The 18,521-nt window shown below is 41.5% G+C and overlaps 1 protein-coding gene across 1 annotated transcript; it reads left to right on the top strand.

The window, feature by feature from the left end:
• The first annotated feature begins 419 nt into the window (after nucleotides 1-419).
• On the top strand, nucleotides 420-13,311 carry LOC583189. Its single transcript, XM_030975889.1, has 4 exons — nucleotides 420-1,004; nucleotides 7,483-7,626; nucleotides 9,482-10,738; nucleotides 12,606-13,311. Exons 1-4 carry the CDS (start codon nucleotides 815-817, stop codon nucleotides 12,731-12,733), a joined length of 1,719 nt encoding a protein of 572 aa, XP_030831749.1. The 5' UTR covers nucleotides 420-814; the 3' UTR covers nucleotides 12,734-13,311.
• The last annotated feature ends 5,210 nt before the right edge of the window (nucleotides 13,312-18,521 follow it).

Here is an 18,521-nt window from a genome sequence, read left to right as displayed (position 1 = left end):
AATAAGGTCTAAATATGTTATCATTTCCGTATGAAAACATATCTTTATGATAATGTGAATTTTACATCATGCTCATGAGTGGTCTGTTATGTTCCTTGAAAAAAAAATTCATTGTTGATTTGCAAAGCGATCCAGCGACATTTATAGGAAGCAATATTTCTTCCAAGCAAGGACTTATGATGATAATGCTTATCTAAGTGGAAACAGTCTTTGTCCACAAATAATAGCGTTAGAAAAGTAGCCTGATAGAGCGGTTTCAACTGCATGCAATATCCCTATTTCAATGTGGTAAACTCAATATGACATGGGTCTACAACCATTTTTCTATCGGTGTTTATTCGGTTCAGTGAATACAATGGAGGTAAAGCCAACAACATTTCATTGTTCTGAAGCCATTTGCTGGTTTGTATCGGTCGTTATTGCAAGTTACGCCATATTGTAGTATGCCGTGCATCGTGTTAGTGTACGCAATATTGTTATTATGCAGCCGTCTCAATTAATTTCTCCGGGGATTTTCTTATTTCATAATTATTTTCAGTGAGCCGTATTTACATCTACCAGTCTATTAATATTTCTTGTCATTATTGTAAAGTGAGCTCAACGAATTCAATGCGTGACATCAAATCTCGATGAATAGTGAGGATCGAAATTATGATTTCAAAGCTGTGATCGTTTTCAAGCATTGTGAAGGTCGACCTAACAGTTTGAACTGAAATTATTGCATCCAGCAATTCTAGTATTCCCACCTGGTATCCAAGTGTACTACTCTGTCGGCCTACTTCGACGTCTACGACACGGTCGTTTTCCTCGAAAGATGATGTCGGGTTTAAAACGATTCTTTTCGCTTTGGCGGGTGTCGATGGCGTTGTTCACATGCCTCTTCTTCATGGGTGTTTTTTTAAGCTTGCCGGTGGTCATCGACGATATCGCAAAAGAGCTTCATACGACCACGGCCTTAATCGGAATTACGATGGCGGTCTTCGTCGTTCCTTTCGGTATCACAGGTTAGATTGTATTATATTTTGTTTGCCAAACTGTTCCATGATAAAACAGCAATTATGAACATCCATGTGACGTCTTCTTTCCAGCAATGATAAAGGGGACCTATATAGCTTGAGTATAGTATTTGAGGACATTGTACGGACACGGGGGGGGGGGGGGGCTGATGCCTTTTGCTCGAATACAGGGGTGGATCTAGGGGGCTTGGGGCGCACGTCCTCTTTTTTTCTTCCGAAAAAAAAGCTAAGACATGTTCACATAAAAGTTCAGTTTACGCATTCAGAAATGCCTCAGAAATGTACCATAGAGCATCTTAAGGATCAACATTTTCCGGGGTCCTTTAGTGGGCCACGGACCCCATGCCGTAAAGGATTCGCGCTTTGCGGCCAAAATTTCGTACATTTCAATCACCCTCCTCGTTTGGAAAATGCTGGATCCGCCCCTGAAATATATAAACTCTTCACTTTAAATTTTGACACTTTTTTTCTAATGAAAATTTCAGAAATTACATAATTATTCGAGTATATACCTCCAGTCCGAAAATGAGACTATTCAGAAATCTCGCTGCCCAAATAATAATGATATTCGGACACTTCGATCGCCAAGGTAGAGAAATAGGCAATTTTCGCGAACTCATTGCGGAATTAGAATCTGCGGTTCGTGTGCAAAATCGAGAAGATACTATAGTAACAGTTGGATGACCGCTGAGGCCCTGAAATCTAGAACGGGTTTTGGCCAAATCTACGGGCGTTCTCAATGACCCCCCCCCCCCCCCCTCAGCAAAGAGAGAGAGAGAGAGAGAGAGAGAGATGGAGAAGGGAAGTGAAAGGGAAAGAGGAGAGAAAGGGACAGAAAACAAAGATGAAAAAAAGAAAATGAATTAAGGAAGATCAGTTGCGATTTTCATTGGTTCTTCTATCATCATTGTACAACTATCATTGTACAAATGTATTTATATATTCATTTATTTATTCCTGTTTGATAACAAAAATATAAATATAAACTCACAACAGCAACACAATTAAATGTAGAAGGAAACTATCTTGCTGGGAGCAAGAAGCGCAAAAATTAATGATCATGCATTTGCATGTACATGTAAGTGTTTCATTAATATCATTCATATTGTTTTTTGGTGTATTTGTATGAAAGAAAGCATTTTTGAGCTTATAATGCACATGTTGCAATTTCAGGTGTAACTTAGTGTTCAAATATGGGTTACGCACGGCCAGGCATTAGTGTAGGAAATCTTTAAATGTTAATCAGGTATATGACTAAATTCGACGTTTCATTAAATTATTAGAAAAATAACACGATTCATTGTACCGACTCTAAATCATTGTCTGAATTTTCAAAAATGTTTCTTTGTCCGATAAAAAGTCACAGTTCGAAGGGGAAAAAATTGCTAGCCGACCGACATAAAAAATCCCACCGGCTTCAACCTCACCCCCCCCCCCCTTTAGCGACGCCCTGAATGTAGGGTGGCCTGAGCGGGTAGGCACAGGGCGTGGTTCTAAACTTACAGAGACACTTCGATGAAGACACCCTTATTTCATGATTGCGTGTGTTGAACTGCCCTGGGCTTTACAACTTTAAACCTCCAGGATTTATTTTGCATATATAGGTATTTACATGTTCATTTATAAAATAAAGGAAATAATGAATATTCAAATATCATAGGTAGCAAATAAAGGATGACTAACAGAGGAATGACAACAAACAGATAGGAGAGGATGATCAAGCATAATGATGTGCACCAATCTATAAATGTGAATTACCAAGTAGCCTGTTCACACTGCAGCTCTACAGTAACAAAGCATTTGTAGCCTTAATTTTAAGCAGTTGAAGAAATTAATAAAAGTAGGCCTACTTGAAGAAATCGTTGAATTGTATGATATTCAGTTTATTTTTATTAAAGATAAACTCCATGCAGTACTGGTAAAAAAAAAAAAAAAATTCTTACAGAATCACACGAAACTTACACTGAATGTTCAAGATTACAAATAAATGACATGTGCCAAACAATTTTGGAAGAAAATGTATACTGGCTGAGTAATGAGCATAGAAAGACAAGGAAATCAAGATAGTACTAGCCCCGACACCATGTGTGTTGTCCCATATATAGCTTTCTATGTGAGTGCTTGTTACTTTACCAAGACTCGGTCAAATTTATTATTATTTTGATGACTCCAGAACCTTGCAGTGCACACCAATACTTACATGCTACATGATCAACTGTTTCTGATCCTTTCCACACCTTTTCTTTCACAATGCAATCGCATTACCAGTACTAAAGTTTATCTTTAAGTAAGACAAAGTACTAGGTGTTAAAATAACACACATTTAACACCTTTGGAAAAAATAATACCCCAGGAACGTAAAAAACAAAACTTTTATTGTAATGCCTATAATCGGACATATTTAAAAACTGAAATGTGGCACCACCCAAAAAATATAATCCTGAGATCCTCCTTTGTCTTTAATTTGCACCTTGAAATAAATTCCTCGTCTATGTCATCGCGGCGAAAAATTTCAGACTTTTCTTCTTTTGAGGTGCACATGCAGCCTCAGACAAATGTGCCAAAGAAGTTTTGTCTTCTTGTGTTCCTGGAAACAAAGTTTTGGGCAATATTTTTCAAGTCCAGTTTATCTGTACGAGATTTATATATGAGTAATATTAAGCTTTGGTTGAGCTTTCAAGAAATAGAATGTTCTCTCGCAAGTTGCCGTTGTAACCGGCATGGTAATGTAAATGAGAAGAAGAATGTGCACCTTTGAGAATGATCTCTTATAGATTGGACTGTTGTTGAAAATCTCACAGATTGTTTTAATGTATTTGATAGGTTTCCTCTCATCGTCATACACGTCTTGGAGGTTTGTTAGCTGCCAAGTTAATGCTACAAAGTCAATATCTCCGGCATACACTTCCCTCAACTCATCAGCACGAACAAAATATTGGGGGGGGGGGGGGGCTCAATGATATCTGAGCCCCCAATATAATATATATATATATATATATATATTTTTTTTGTTTTTTTGTTGGGGGGGGGGGAAGGGGGAGGGGGGGGGGTTGTGCCCCCAAGCACCCTCCGGTTCCTAAGCCTATGTACAGGTCAATGAAGTCTACTTTTTGAAACTTAAAGGGATTGGGTGACTTTGTCTCAGGTTCTGAAACTAAATCCTGGAATGATAGTTAGGGCTAGTTCTGATCAGAAAACGACCCAAATATCGGAGTATGGCTAGCTGCCCCAGGGCCTTGTCCTATATACGGATCAGGGAAAAAGTACTTTAAAAATTTCGGGGGCTACTTTTATGACTTTCAGGGGCTCTGTTTGGCATTTCGGGGGCTAATTCGCCCCGAGCCCCCATGTATTTTCCCCCCTGATACAGATACGTGAGCGCCGTGATGGGTCCACTTCTAACTCGTGTTTTTAGCCCTTCTTTTTTTCCTTTTTCCTTTCCTTTCTTTTTCTTTCCTTTCCTTTCTTTTTATATCAAAGAGGGGGGGGGGGCGCGTCCGTCGCCCCCCGTATATCCGCGCCTAAGTGACACCCACATAAACTAACCTTATTTATTACCGAACAAAAATAAAGAAAGAGCCCCTCGACACCATAGGTCTAAGTATTCAGCCAGTTGCTACCCCCCCCCCCCCCCCACCAAAATAAACTTTGAGAGTGAATTTTATGTTCTAATTTGATACCAGTGATTTGCAGATGCTGCTGAAACCGCCTAATTTTCCGGGATTTTTCCTCACTTTTTAGTAAATTTTACTTTTTATGCGTTTGTGGGAGAATGATAAATATCAAAATTTAAAGTCAGGCAAGAAATGTGCTTATTTACTATTTAGAGGCCCGTGGGGGGGGGGGGGGGCTTGGGGGCTCAAGCCCCCCCCCCACACTTTTGAAAAAGTATATTAAAGAGAATTAAATAGAAAGAAATAGAAAAGAAAGTATGCTCATGTGACCGTAATTAAATGCCCATACCCCTGAGCTTCCGGGGGCTCTGCCCCCTGGACCCCACCTTGGAACCTAAGGATGGCCCCTGGATGATAATCTGACCTTAATTTTAATGCCTAAAACCCCTGCGCTTCCGGGGACTCCGCCCCTTGGACCATACGCCAATTAGTGACCTGCCAGTGTCATGAATAAGGTATTAAAATATGCTCATCTGACCGTAATTAAATGCCCCTACCCCTTGAGCATCCGCCAATTTGTGCTACGCTCTATCTTATCTTAAATACTCTTGCCTCCCCCACTCACTTTCAACCCCATTTTTAATCACTTTTATTTCCCAATTAACTCCTTCATTAAACCTCGAAACGCTCCCAAATACTTGGAGCGGGGCCTGTATCACGATCGAGTATATACTAGTAGTGAGTTGGTTGAAGTACGAAGCCATGTAGAAAAGTATAATCGATTACAACAGGGGCCGATATCACGAGTATGCCTTCATAAAATAAAGTTTTAAAGAAAATATTCACTTCTACTTTCAAAAGGACTGGCCCATTTGCTTTAAAAAAATTGTAGAGTTATTATTATGTAATTTCTAGAGAAAATGTCTACCACATGATTTAAAATGAGTCTAAATACATTGATTTGCCGAGTTGCTTCCTTTTATCAAATATACACGTAAAACAATGGGGGGACAAAATGTGCGGATAGCAAACCGCTCGGACGATCCGTGCGAGCAGAAAACCCGCATATTATGTCCGACGGACAAACGAAACTGGTAGGACAAACGGCGCGGTCACAACGGCCGTAAACCTGAGTGCTCTGCGTCCGCGAAGGTCTGTATGTTGCTGAGCGAAAACTCGAGTATTCGTATTCTTTGCGCTTGTAAACAATTATAGTTTCCTTTCTGAGCCGTCAGTGATCAATGAAGTTATTTGGACTCCTTGTCATGAAACTATTCATCGTTCATTACATGTGGGATTTTCTTAAATATACACAGGGTATTTCTATGTTCTAACTGAAACAAGCAAAAAACAGCAAAACAAAATAATCAAACAATCAAACAAACGGGTACAAGAACAACAACAACAGCAAAAACGGTCATTACTCTTTGCTGCCAGGTGGGCACACATTTTAAAGGGCACTTTTTTAAAATTTAATGTTTACTAACAGATGTTATATACCTCACTTAAGAAATCCAGACATCTGATTGGTCGAAATTGCAGTCATGGATTTTTATAGCCATTCCCGTAAATAAACGAAAAATGCCACGCCCATGTAATAGTTCGAGGGTAAAATTCAAGTTACCGAGAATAGTTCAGTCTTGCTTAAAAACTGATTTGAGCGATCGCGGATACCATACATTGTGTGTGTGCGAAGAATTGGTCGCTAGACAGCAAAAACACCAAAAGGGTAAACCCTACGTTTTATTATTAGCCGTAGATCTAGGTCTAGATATAGATAGTGATTTTATTGCATGCGATAGCGGTGATACAGGTATTGAAGATTGTATAATGCAAGTGTTTGAATTCATTTGGTGGATGAAAAGTTGAATTCTACGCCGTTTTGTGCGTCATTGCAGCGCTTAATTTGGTGTGTTTGTCGCTAATTTCTGACAAATTTAGATAGCTTTCCTGATGGTATTCCATGCAAAATTTCTGTTATATTGATAAGCACTGATTCTTGTCCTTACCTTTGACTTGTTTCTTGTCTATTATAGTCATTTAATAGATGAATTACTTGAATTCTGAGCACATTTCAGTAACACAAAAAAATCCAGCCCGTTCATAGTCCCACACACGTATTTGTATGTCTTGTGCCCTTACACTGTCTGCTAGCTGTCTCGATAGCGTAAACAAACTTGATTACCATGATTGGTAAGTCGCACATGTATTCTATTTTCGGTATATAAAAGTATTAATGACTGCTTTAATTTTCGAAACATAGTTGTTTTTATACGCTCAAGGGAAGGTTACAATCGAGCTATTGGCCGAGGCTTTTTCTCAAAGCTGTCATTAATACTATACTAGATTGGTTTGCCGAGGAGCCTTGCCTCCAACCGTTCCACCAGGGGCGGATCCAGCAGCTATAGGATCCAGACTTAGCCGGCCGGCCGAATAAGCGGGGGGGGGGGGGGGGGGTCACGGTGGTGTGGGGGTAGTGAGCACATTTTTTTTTTTGGGGGGGGGGGGGGGGGGGGGGGCTCAACGAGGGGGGGGGGGTGGTTGTAGCTCAATTTTTTCTCAACACCCCCCCCCCCCTTTGAGCAAAAACTGGATCCACCGCTGTGTTCCACCACTGATTGCTGTACGTTGACAAAAGTAATGCTATATTATAAACACAACAAAAGGTAAGTTTTTCCGTTCAGAAATCAGTGTTAAGTGGGGAACTTACTTGTATTTCATATGGAAAATATCAAAATCAACAACAAAGTTAAACCAGATATAAACCTTTTTGGAACACCAAAAGTAAGTCAAAAATTTGACTAATCTTATATGTCATTTTTTTTTAAAATCCCCTCTCGATCACAATGCAGGTCCTCTGGTGTCATACGCCCTCAACATTGTAGGATGTCGTGTGGTGATCATGATAGGTGGTGTTCTCCTATCTTCAGGGATATTCCTCATGGCGTTCGCACGACATATTGCCTTTGTTTGGGTTGGATTCAGTTTGCTTGGAGGTAAAAAATAAATTTGGCTGAAGTACACACACAGGGTGATATAGAGAGAAAGAGAGAGAGAGAGAGAACAATAGATATATACAAAAAGGGGAGAGGAGGCCATATGTTTAAGTTGGCCTGGGCTTTATTTTTGTCGTTTTGTTCGTTGCACACGAAGCTTCAGTTCGCTGTGTTAATGTTATTTATTCGATTTGATTTGATTTGATTTGATTTGATTTTAGATTTACACGACGAGAGCGTGGACTGCAACGTGTGAAATCCTTTTAAAGCTACACTGTCCTATTTGTAGCTACTTGCTCCCTCGATATAGCAAACAATGCCTAATCGGTGACCATTGGTCCCCCCCCCCATGATCCTCTTTTTCTTATGTTATTTGAGAGCTGAGTTGATGAGATGACCACCTGTGCAGTGACCTTACAGGGTGCTCTAATCCCTCCTATAAACTAGTACAGATAAGCTTTAAGGCAATGTGACGCGTCCTTTTAAGGCACTGGCAGTGCCGGCAGTGCCTTAAAAGGATGTCACATTGCCTTAAAAGGATGTCACACGTAGCGGTCTACGTTCTCGTCGTGTAAATCTAAAAGTCCCTAATGAGATAACTAGTGCATGCGCAAGTACTTTTCAGGCAATGTTTGCATTGTTCACTTTGCCTTTTCTAACATGACGAGTCAAAAACCGCGAAATAAAATCATATTTTCACTCATTGGAGATAAGTATCTTTAGCTGCCATTTTCACATGACGCAAAAATGACCGCACCAATCGCCCTATCTCACTGAGCGGCCATGCTTGCGAACGTAGCGAATTTGGGGTTTCGCCAGGGATCGTAAAAGGCCCGGCCCCCCACTCAGTGTTATTTTGGGTACGCATGCTTGTTCCCTCTTTTTGAAAGCACCCCCTATCTGAGGGCTGCCAACATTTCCGAATCCCCCTTTCGCGGGGTTTTCGCGGGGTTTTCCTGCCTTAGAGACCCCCCCTAAATCTGGAAAAATGCTCAATGTACCCCCATAAATTCGGAATAATTTCTCAGGAGTCCATGCAAAGAGATGAGAGAAAGAAAAAAAATCACCCCCTTTTTAAAGAAATCTCCGGGTGAAAAGTCAAATACACCCCTTTTTTTTTTACAATTCTCGGGCCAGACTTTGCACGAAAAGTACCCCCTTTACCGGACATTTTGGTAACACGCATGCGGTCATTCCGACCCCGGAGTGGGGGGCCGGGGTAAAAGGTTGCAAAAGGTTGCGAGAAAAATCGCAAACACTTTTTCTTGTCTTTATTTTTCGCAAACAGTTGCAGGCGTTTGCAAAAGAGTCATAAGCTTTACAAAACAGTTGTAAGTCTTTGCAAACGGTATAAGACGGTGTCACTCTTTGTTATCGCCAGTTGTCTTCGTTTCGCCAATGCTAGCGAGTAGCGACCCGGCCAGAGTTAGCAAAAGGTTTCAAACGTTTACAAATAGTGGCAAAGGATTGGTTAATAGTTGCTAATCTTCCCAAAAACTGTCGCTAACATTTGCTCACAGTCGCTAATAGTCGCCAACTGCCTTTCGCAAACACTTTCGGAAAAATTCGTTCAAATGTTGCTAATTGTCGCTAAACGTCACTAAAAGTCGCTGATTTTCGCCAACATTCGTCAGAAAAGTTGGCGAATCCAAATGTAAGCATTCGCCGCTCAGTGGGATAGGGCTTTGAAACGTAGTAGCTATGTCTACAAAAGGAAGTCTCGTATACAACGGGCCTGATGCAGTCTTATGCCAGTGTTAGGAACAACGTGCATTACTCTCTTTGGCGTCATCAAGAAGGATCGCTATTAATTGTGTTCATCTACTATTTGATTTTATGTTTATGCGATGTTTAGGGATTGGAGGGAGTGCTATGTACACAGCATCTACAGCTACCATTCGACAGCACTACTCTGACCGCCACTACGCCCTAGCTAATGGAGCTGCACTAACTGGCATCCAGATGTCGGTGTTTGTGTTCTCCCCTGTATTCCGGACCCTTGCTTCTGCCTACGGATGGAGAGGAGCTTTAGTCATTGGCTCGGCCATATCGCTCAACAGTGTCGTCATTGGCGCACTCATGAAACCCGATGTCGTCAGAAAGCGATGGCCCTTGATCGGTGATGAAGGCGAAAAAGGCAACGTCAATGACCACGACGACGATAAAGGTGATGTTGACAACGGGACTAATGGGCTTCTGCTTCGACCATCCCCATCTGACCATCAACCTACTACTACCGTTCTGAAGTTTCCAGAATCACACGACCAAGTAAGTTCTACGGGAGTTGGCAAAGACTGTAGTGGATCGCTGAACAACCAAAGTTGTTATCCGCGAGCATCAATGGGCATTACAGTACCATGTGATGATCAAGAGCGACATGGTGATTCGGATGAAGATATCGACGAGAATAAGGAGGAGATTCGAAGTCTTACGACTTTTATTACAGATGGCGACATCCATTCTGGAGTCTCTATCACGGATGACAAAGAACGTTCTCAATCCACATTCCTCGGAACAGACCATGTTTTTAATTGTAGTCTATCTAGTGTGAATGATGTGCGAAATGATGACAAATATCATAGCCTCGAGAGTGTAAGGGTTGTTAAATCTACATTTAAAGTATCCAATTTTTTCAAGTTTAGCACCAAACCCCTCACGAGGACAACCAAAATTTGTCATGTGGCCCTCCTTGTCGCTATATTTTTCCTGGCAGCTACCTACGTAACTGTTAACATTTTCATCGCGTCGGCTGGGACTCACGGAGGACTCTCTCCCATGCAAGCAGCCACACTTCTCTCCGTCTTCGGGGGTTCTCAGGCTGTTGGTCGTTTCTTCAGTGGCATCCTTGTGACAAAGGGTTACGTGAAAGCCACGCATCTCTTCATAGGTGCGCAGATACTGATGGCATCAGCCTCTTTGGCCCTCGGACTTCTGATGAGGGTTTACGTGGTCGCCATCTTGGCATCACTGGCGTTCGGAGTTTCCGCTGGGGCTATCATCTCACTCAACATTGTCATGCAGAGGGTGATCGATGACAGTGCGACGTCGATCTCGTTAGGATGGCTACTATTCGTCGAGGGTTTCGGTGGCTTCTTCGGCAATTTTGTATTTGGTAAGTCCTTTCTTCGATTGACAATATTACCAATTTCATTTGCCTTATTCTGGTGATTTTGTTATGCCTTTGTAGTGAAGAGGTTGTTTACATATGCATTTTAAACCTCGCGTGCGTCTAATAGTTTTCTAAGGATGGATTTGTTAAGACTATAATGAGAAGCAATAGTGTAGCGTGGCTTCAGCCATTCAGGGGCTCTGGTATCACGGGGAGCGCGCCTTCGGTCTTACGACTCGGGGGGGGGGGGGGGTCGTGAGAACCGTGAGGCTGCCGTGTATAGGGGAGGGTGTTTGAGATGATTATGTCATATTTTCATAGTGCTTTCCCCATCTTGTTTGCTTTTCATATCGTCCCCCTCTCTCTCTCTCTTCTTTCCTCTCTTTCTCTTTCCATTTGCTTGAAGGGACATGTGCCTCGATCCGTTACTCCTGTAATGGCTGTTCCTACACCACAGGTAACATGTAGCCAGGGGGCAGTTGGGGCGGTTGCCCCCCCCCCCCAAAAAAAAAGGCCGGCCAAAAAAAAGAGAGAGAAAGAAGAAAGGAAGAGGACGTAGGAAGAAAAAGGATTAAGAGTCGAGAACGGTACAACGAATCGTCTTCTTTCTGTAATAATTTATGAAACGTCAAAGCTTCCGCGCTTCGCGCGGGAGGGGGGGGGGGGAAACTGAATTCAGACAAGGATTTAGAGTCGAGAACGGTACAACGAATCGTCTTCTTTCTCTACATATTGCTCCAGTTGTCTCATTTTCGCCAGCACAAACGAAGCTAGTTCGCGTATATAGCAGACGGCAATCGGCGGATCAGACGACACTTGATAGTGATTTTGTATGTAAGATTGCTTTGCTAAATATAAAATACAAGAACCTTTTCCATATCTTTAAACTATCATTGATATCTGATAATTAAACAGTTAGTAAAATAAACCTACCAAACTACATAATACAATGAAATACTTGACTGAAAGTAGGGGAGTTTGATGTGGTGCACAATTGCACCCCTCTGTTAATAATCGAATTGTCCATGGTGTTCATGAATATTCTTGTTATTGCTTACCTCGGCAAAATGCTTGCCTATACTAAATGGAAAAATTACGGTGGGGGTTGGCTGAAATTAACATAAGGAACAAGTCAGAACTGATCTATGATAATTCATGCTTGTTATCTTTCGTGTGCTTAACCTTACAATCGAGTGCGTCCAAAGTTCGACTTGTTGCACATGTGTTATATAGGCAATGGCGAGCTGGCGACCTATTTTTACCAAATTACGGTGGGTAAACTTTCAAAAGTCAATGGGACATGAGGGTTCCAATTAAAGAGCTAGTGATAACGTACGTCGGGGTGAATGTGCTTTTCGTTCAAACAAAAAAAACTAAACTAAACGGAGCTATATGATAATTTAATGAAACGTCAAAGCTTTCGCGCTTCGCGCGGGAGGGGGCCAGGGGAAACTGAATTCTGACAAGGATTTAGAGTCGAGGACGGTACAACGAATCGTCTTAATTTAATGAAACATCAAAGCATCCACGCTTCGCGAGGGAGGGGGCGGGGGAACCGAATTCAGACGAGGATTAAGAGTCGAGAATGGTACAACGAATCGTCTTCTTTCTTTAATGAAACGTCAAAGCTTCCCCCTCCCTGCACCCACCCCCCTAGGGAGCGCGCTTCGTGTGCTCACTACCGCCCCCCCTCAAATAAAATCCTGGCTACGCGCTTGCACTGGTTAGAAGCTATTATAAACATTCAAGAAAAGTTAAGAATCTTTTAAATGAACCGATATATAATTCTCATTTTTCCTACAGGCTGTTCGTAATGCAAGTATTATTGGTTCGTCCGATAATTCCTTTTATAAACTTTTTTTCTCTGCAGGTTACTTGACTGATAGCTTTGTGCTCATGTTCGTTCTGGCTGCAGTCTTCACATCACTGTCTGTTGCCCTCAGCGTTATCATCCTTATACTCAAGAAGCGGGAAGCGGTGTCCAACAAAGCAATTTAGAATTCCTGGCTGATTCAGCCTTAGAGGAACAAAAATACAGTGTTGCAGGATATTAACCCTACTATATTATACAACTTATTAAGAACGCATGTGCCAATCAAATTATAACTGATGTAGTGTTTTTTGTAAATTAAAACAAGTATTGTATTATTATAATCGTCTTTATCTGTAGCAATCGTCACCCATATCAAACTAGCTTATGCCTATACTTCAATTCTTCATTAATGATTGTACGAAAGTAATTTAGTCATGGAGTAAAATTTGCGAAAACATTTCTATAGCAGTGGCGTAGTTGGAAGGACATGAAGGGGGAGGGGCACGTATCCCCAATTGAATAATGAACAAAAGAATAAAGAAAAGAAAGTGAGGGGGAAGAGACAGGGAAAGTGGGATAGGTGGCATGAAAAGATAATAGAAGGACTTCTTCCAGTGACCCTCCTCCTAATAAATGGCCTTAAAAATATAAAAATCTGGATGTATGTAGCGCCTATAGAAATACCGTTACTAAGCGCTTTACAAATATTAAAGATAAACTTGAGTTCTGGTAAAAAAAGAAAATGAATTCTCACAGAATCTAACGAAACTTACACTGAATGTTCAAGATTACAAATAAATGTCATGTGCCAAACAATTTTGGAAGAAAATGTATACTGGCTGAGTAATGAGCATAGAAATATAAGGAAATCAGGGTAGTACTAGCCCCGACACCATGTGTGTTGTCCCATATACATCTTTCTGTGTAAGTGATTGTTACTTTACCAAGACTCTGCCAAATTTATGATGATTTTGATGACTCCAGAACCTTGCATTACACATCATTACTTACATGCTACATGATCAACTGTTTCTGATCCATTCCACACCTTTTCTTTCACAATGCAATCGCATTACCAGAACTCAAGTTTATCTTAAAATTAGCACTTCATCCACATTATTATTAAGACTTATTCTTCCCCAATAGTGACATATATTCATAATATATAATGTTATAATAATGTCTCCGAAAGAAATCTGGTCACCTCCTAAAAGCTGGATTTTGTATCAATCAAGATCTAGATTTCTGCCTCTAAGTGTCTAAGGACACTAAACGAAATCGACGAGATAGTTGCCCATTCTTTCAACGTTCCGTTACCTTGGTAACGATGCTCACAGGGACCAGTCAAAATGGCGCCGGTCTTTACCGTGCCCTAATATTAATGGGGAAAGTCCACCCTGATATTATTGCTTTTAATAGAGAAGAAAATGAGAGAAACGGGTCAGTGAAAGTTTGAGCAAAAAACGATTATAAATAAGAAAGCTATGACATTTGGAAGGTGCGATTAATAATTAAAGACAAATTGGTGACATTGTGACGTATCTTGGGAGCTCCCCTCCCATTACCTCAGTCCTGAAAAACTTATGTGTATTTTCCCTTCAGAAAAATTTTTCATCATACATGTACACTAATCCTACATATAATTTATTGCAAATGTGTTTTTATTCAAATACGGTGAGAAATAAATATATTCTGTCATCAATAACTAAGAAAATGAAAGTATATGACATTTTCTGTAGAGACTAGAGAGCATAGTGGACATGAGCTCGCAAGATACGTAACAGCGTTGCCACTTTGTGTTTGTTTTATCGCAACTTAAAAAATTCATAACTTTACCTATTTGTCATCGAATTTGGCTAAAACTTTAACCGATCTGTTTCTCTCATTGTTCTACTTGTATTAAAACCAACATAATGTCAAGGGGTACTTCCCCTGCAAGTATAGAGTTAAAGCCCCGTCTTAATAGAAATTTTTCGATCTCACCCGAGCGACATGTGGATGAGAAACAGTGGGGGTCTGACCAGGCTCATGGACACCGTCACGGGGCTTTCACACCGGACATTGCGTAGAGTTGCGTAGAGTTGCGTCGCGACTACGCCGATCGTACGCAGCCCTATGCCGATCGTACGCAACCCTACGCCGGCCTACGCAACTGTACGCGGAGGGACGCAAATGGGTACCCGATCGATGAACGCAAAAAATTAAACATGTTTAAATTTTTTCGCGTACCTTCGGCGTAGACACTTTACGCAGAAAGTACGCAATTTGTACGCAAGTCTACGCAACACTGCGCAACTGTACGCTAAGCCAACGCAACTATACGCTAAGCCAACGCAACTGTACGCCAAGCCTACGCAACAATACGCTACCCTACGCCAGTCCGACGAAGCATAATTACAAACGTACGTATAAAGACGTCCTAGATCCAACCTGCGCGCAGCCTAGCCACAATGTCTGCTTGATCCCTGCTGGACTTTTCATTACTATTCCTGCAGTGCTACATTTTATTCGTCCCGCTGGACTCTATTGTCGCTGCTGAACTATATCTGCAGGATTTATTTATTTCTGCTTTTATTACTGCAAAAATGCCAGGAAAGAAGGGCAAGGGTTGTGGTCGAGGCGAATTGTTTACATCCCTCTGGAGTATCTGGGCACATGAGAACTTCGTCAGATAATTCATCGATTATTGCCCGGCACACTTGTGGGATAAACACAGAAATAGTGTTATGGGCAACTCGGAATCCATATTGAAGTGTGTTGTAGCTGTTGCCAGAAACCTCAAGGTGACAGCCAGCTTTAAACCAGGTTCCAGAGACTTCCTGTAGTTGGTATCTCGTTTTGGTAATCCTTGGTGCAATTCGTGTCAGAAGTTCATGGAAATCCTGTGGCCCCATCCGCATGAAATTGGTAAATGCAGAAACATCCTCAGCATGCAGTTCTTTCATCAGCTGTTCATATTGCCCCTGCAGGGGCCTGCGCTGGATCCAAGGTTTTACCCACACACTTCTTCTTCTAGCTTCTTTCCTCCTCTGTTCTTGTTCTTCTCCCAAGCGTTCATGTACTGCCACCTGACTAATTAGTCTTTCTAGGGCATCCAGATGCTGGAGTACTGTAGTACCTTTTTGCAGAGGGCCTAACCAACTCATGATCTTTTTCTGTCTGTGTTATTACAACAGTCAACAGTAATTCCAACAGCAGTGATGTGTTCTGGACAGCAGGCAACAGTGGATTGAGGGGCAGAAAACTAGGTTTATAAAGCGCCAATGGCTACACTCGCGGCTCCTACGAGCTTCTATTGCATTTTTACATGGCACTTTCGCACACAGTTAGCAACCCTACGCCAGGCCTACGCAAGCGTACTTAACCCTACGCCAGGCCTACGCAAGCGTACGCAACCCTACGCCAATTGCATACGCCGTAGGTACGCGGTGCCTACGCACAGGGTACGTAACAATACGCCATTGTACGCAAGCCTACGCATAACCTACGCAGGGACTACGCCGAAGCATCAATTGTGTTCATGAGTTCGCAGCCTAACTTCGGCGTAGTCAGTACGCAACGCTACGCAACTCTACGCAGATCCGGTGTGAAAGGGGCTGTAGAGTTGCGTACCGACTATGCCGATCGTACGCAACCCAACCCTTCGGCGTATAGAGGCTTTACGCAGAAAGTACGCAATTTCTACGAAAGTCTACGTAACACTACGAAACTGTGCGCCAAGCCTACGCAACTGTATGCCAAGCCTACGCAATAATACGCTACCCTACGCCAGTCCGACGAAGCATTACAAACGTGTAAAGATTTTTTTGGTATATACCAGGATGTAAACTTGGCAGGTATTGATCACTATTTTGAAGAGAAATGCTATTTTTGTTTACATGTGTGCGTTTTCACATTTATTCTTTTCATGAAAAAAAAGTGTTTCTTTGACTTTATTTTGTATTCTTGCTTGTAATTTTGTTTGTACTAATACAAGGCATTTCAGACTGACATGTTTTGTTTTGTTATAGTTTATTCAATTAGTGATGTTGACATCTCAGGCTGTTATATATACAGATGAAATAAACAGAGATAAGATTCACAAACTGATGCCTCATGCGAAATGGTATTATTATTTGTGGAAATCTGTATGTATTTGTGTCGGTTTATTTGCTTGTAATTTGTGGTCCCGGCTGTTTGTATGTTTAGATGGCGGATCCAGGCTGCGGGAAGAAGGGGGGCCCAATCCGTGAGAAAATATTAGTTGCGACTCAGCCGTCGGTGAATAAGCGGGGGGGGGGGGGGGGCGGGGGGGGGGGGGGGGGGGGGGGGGTAGGAGGCACTTTTTTTGGTCCAATTTTTCAGGAAATATTTTGCGCCGACTCAGTCAGCCGGTGAATAAGCAGGGAGGGGGGGGGGGGGGTGAGACCACTATTCTTTTTTTGGACCTAATTCGTGAAATTTTTGTATTGTTTTAATTCTTTTTTTGTTGTTGACCCGTCAGCCCCCCCCCCCCCGTGGATCCACGCCTGCAGAGGATCCAGCCAGCGTCAAGGGGGGGGGGGGGGTAGCCAAATCTTAATACAAAATTTATTGCCGTCTCAGCCGGCCGGCGAATAAGCGGGGGGGGGGGGGGCGCTTTTGTTTTTTTTGTTTTATAAAGGTTGACTTTATGTATTGTCCTATTTTTTTTTATCGTTTTGGGGGGGCTGGGGGGAGGGGGCCGGGCCGGAAAAATCGCTACGTGGATCCGCCCCTGAGACTAAGTGAGTGTGTATGTCAGAATTTTTTCTTTTAAATCTAATAAATGACTAACATTTATATCATTACATTGTCACACACACAGTGGCGTACGCAGGATTTTTTCAGGGGGAGGGGGGATAGATAGATAGAAATGGTTTTTATTAAAAAGATCATCGCAGCCAATGGCTGAATTGCGATCCAATTCACAAGGATATATACAATACAATTGCAATTCAAATTGAAATAACACAAAATATGACATAAATCAAAAATGAAACATATAGACATTTCATAAAAATTCATTGATCAAATTCAAATTTTTGTTAAAATAAGAAAGAGATAGGGAGAGGTGTAGGAGAGGGAGAGTTGGAGTGATGACAGAGAGAGAAGGAGAGGAAGAGAGAGAAGGAGAGGAAGAGAGGGGGTTGAAGAGGGGAAGAGACAGACAAAGGGTACCTTATCATTACAGATGAGGGGAGATGGCAAGAAATATTTAGCAATGCAGAAAATTGAGATAAAAACTTTCAAAAATTCATTTACATAAGCGGACATTTTATTTGTTTTGGGGGTCCCGAAATTTGAAAAATTGACCAATCGAAATTCCGTTTCGTTGGGGGGGGGGGGGGGGTAAGGTCATCTTTTTTAGGTCGTCCATTAGGATTTTTTTAAATATTTTTTTTATTAAAAAAAAAAAAAAAATCAAAACTCATAAGGGGGGGGGGGGTTCACAAAAAACATACCCGTAAACTAAAACTGAAGGAGGTGGGTTTAACCCCCCCCCCTGCGTACGCGCTTGCACACACATATACGCTACGGACAAAGGACAACAGCTATCGTCTTCAAACTTTCAGGAAACTGTTATGGAATGATATTTTACAAATGAGTGAAAAAGGGATATGGTCAACAAATATCAGACTTCTGCCCACATTTATTCATTAAAATAAGCGCTCTCTTTTGTGGGCGTTTTGAGGTATCAAATTACATCACGTGACCTTGCAATTACATCAAAAGAAAGTTCATTTATTTCCCTTTTGAATGATACATTTTTTGGAAAATAAAATCTCGAACAAATTAACATTACTGCAAAATAACCTCAGCAGTTGTTAATACCTACTAAAAAACTGAAAATTTAACGGTCAAAAACGTGTACCAAATGCCACTTTTTACTATTAAAACTTATGGCAGGCTTATAAATGTTATTTTTTTTCACTCACTATTTTACGTAAATTGGCGTTTCAGCCCTATTTCACG

This window comes from Strongylocentrotus purpuratus, unplaced genomic scaffold (assembly GCF_000002235.5).
Source record: "Strongylocentrotus purpuratus isolate Spur 01 unplaced genomic scaffold, Spur_5.0 spur5_scaffold_8, whole genome shotgun sequence".
Taxonomy (NCBI): domain Eukaryota; kingdom Metazoa; phylum Echinodermata; class Echinoidea; order Camarodonta; family Strongylocentrotidae; genus Strongylocentrotus; species Strongylocentrotus purpuratus.
The sequence above is the reverse complement of the archived record's forward strand: the minus strand, read 5'-3'. Positions and strand labels throughout refer to the sequence as shown.

What these genes read in the sequence shown, in the direction of transcription:
- LOC583189 (XM_030975889.1), top strand. Translation starts at nt 815, where the DNA reads ATGATGTCGGGTTTAAAACGATTCTTTTCGCTTTGGCGGGTGTCGATG. An exon ending in TGGATTCAGTTTGCTTGGAG is followed by an intron (nt 7,627 to 9,481) that starts GTAAAAAATAAA and finishes TGCGATGTTTAG; the next exon opens with GGATTGGAGGGAGTGCTATG. An exon ending in CTTCGGCAATTTTGTATTTG is followed by an intron (nt 10,739 to 12,605) that starts GTAAGTCCTTTC and finishes TTTTCTCTGCAG; the next exon opens with GTTACTTGACTGATAGCTTT.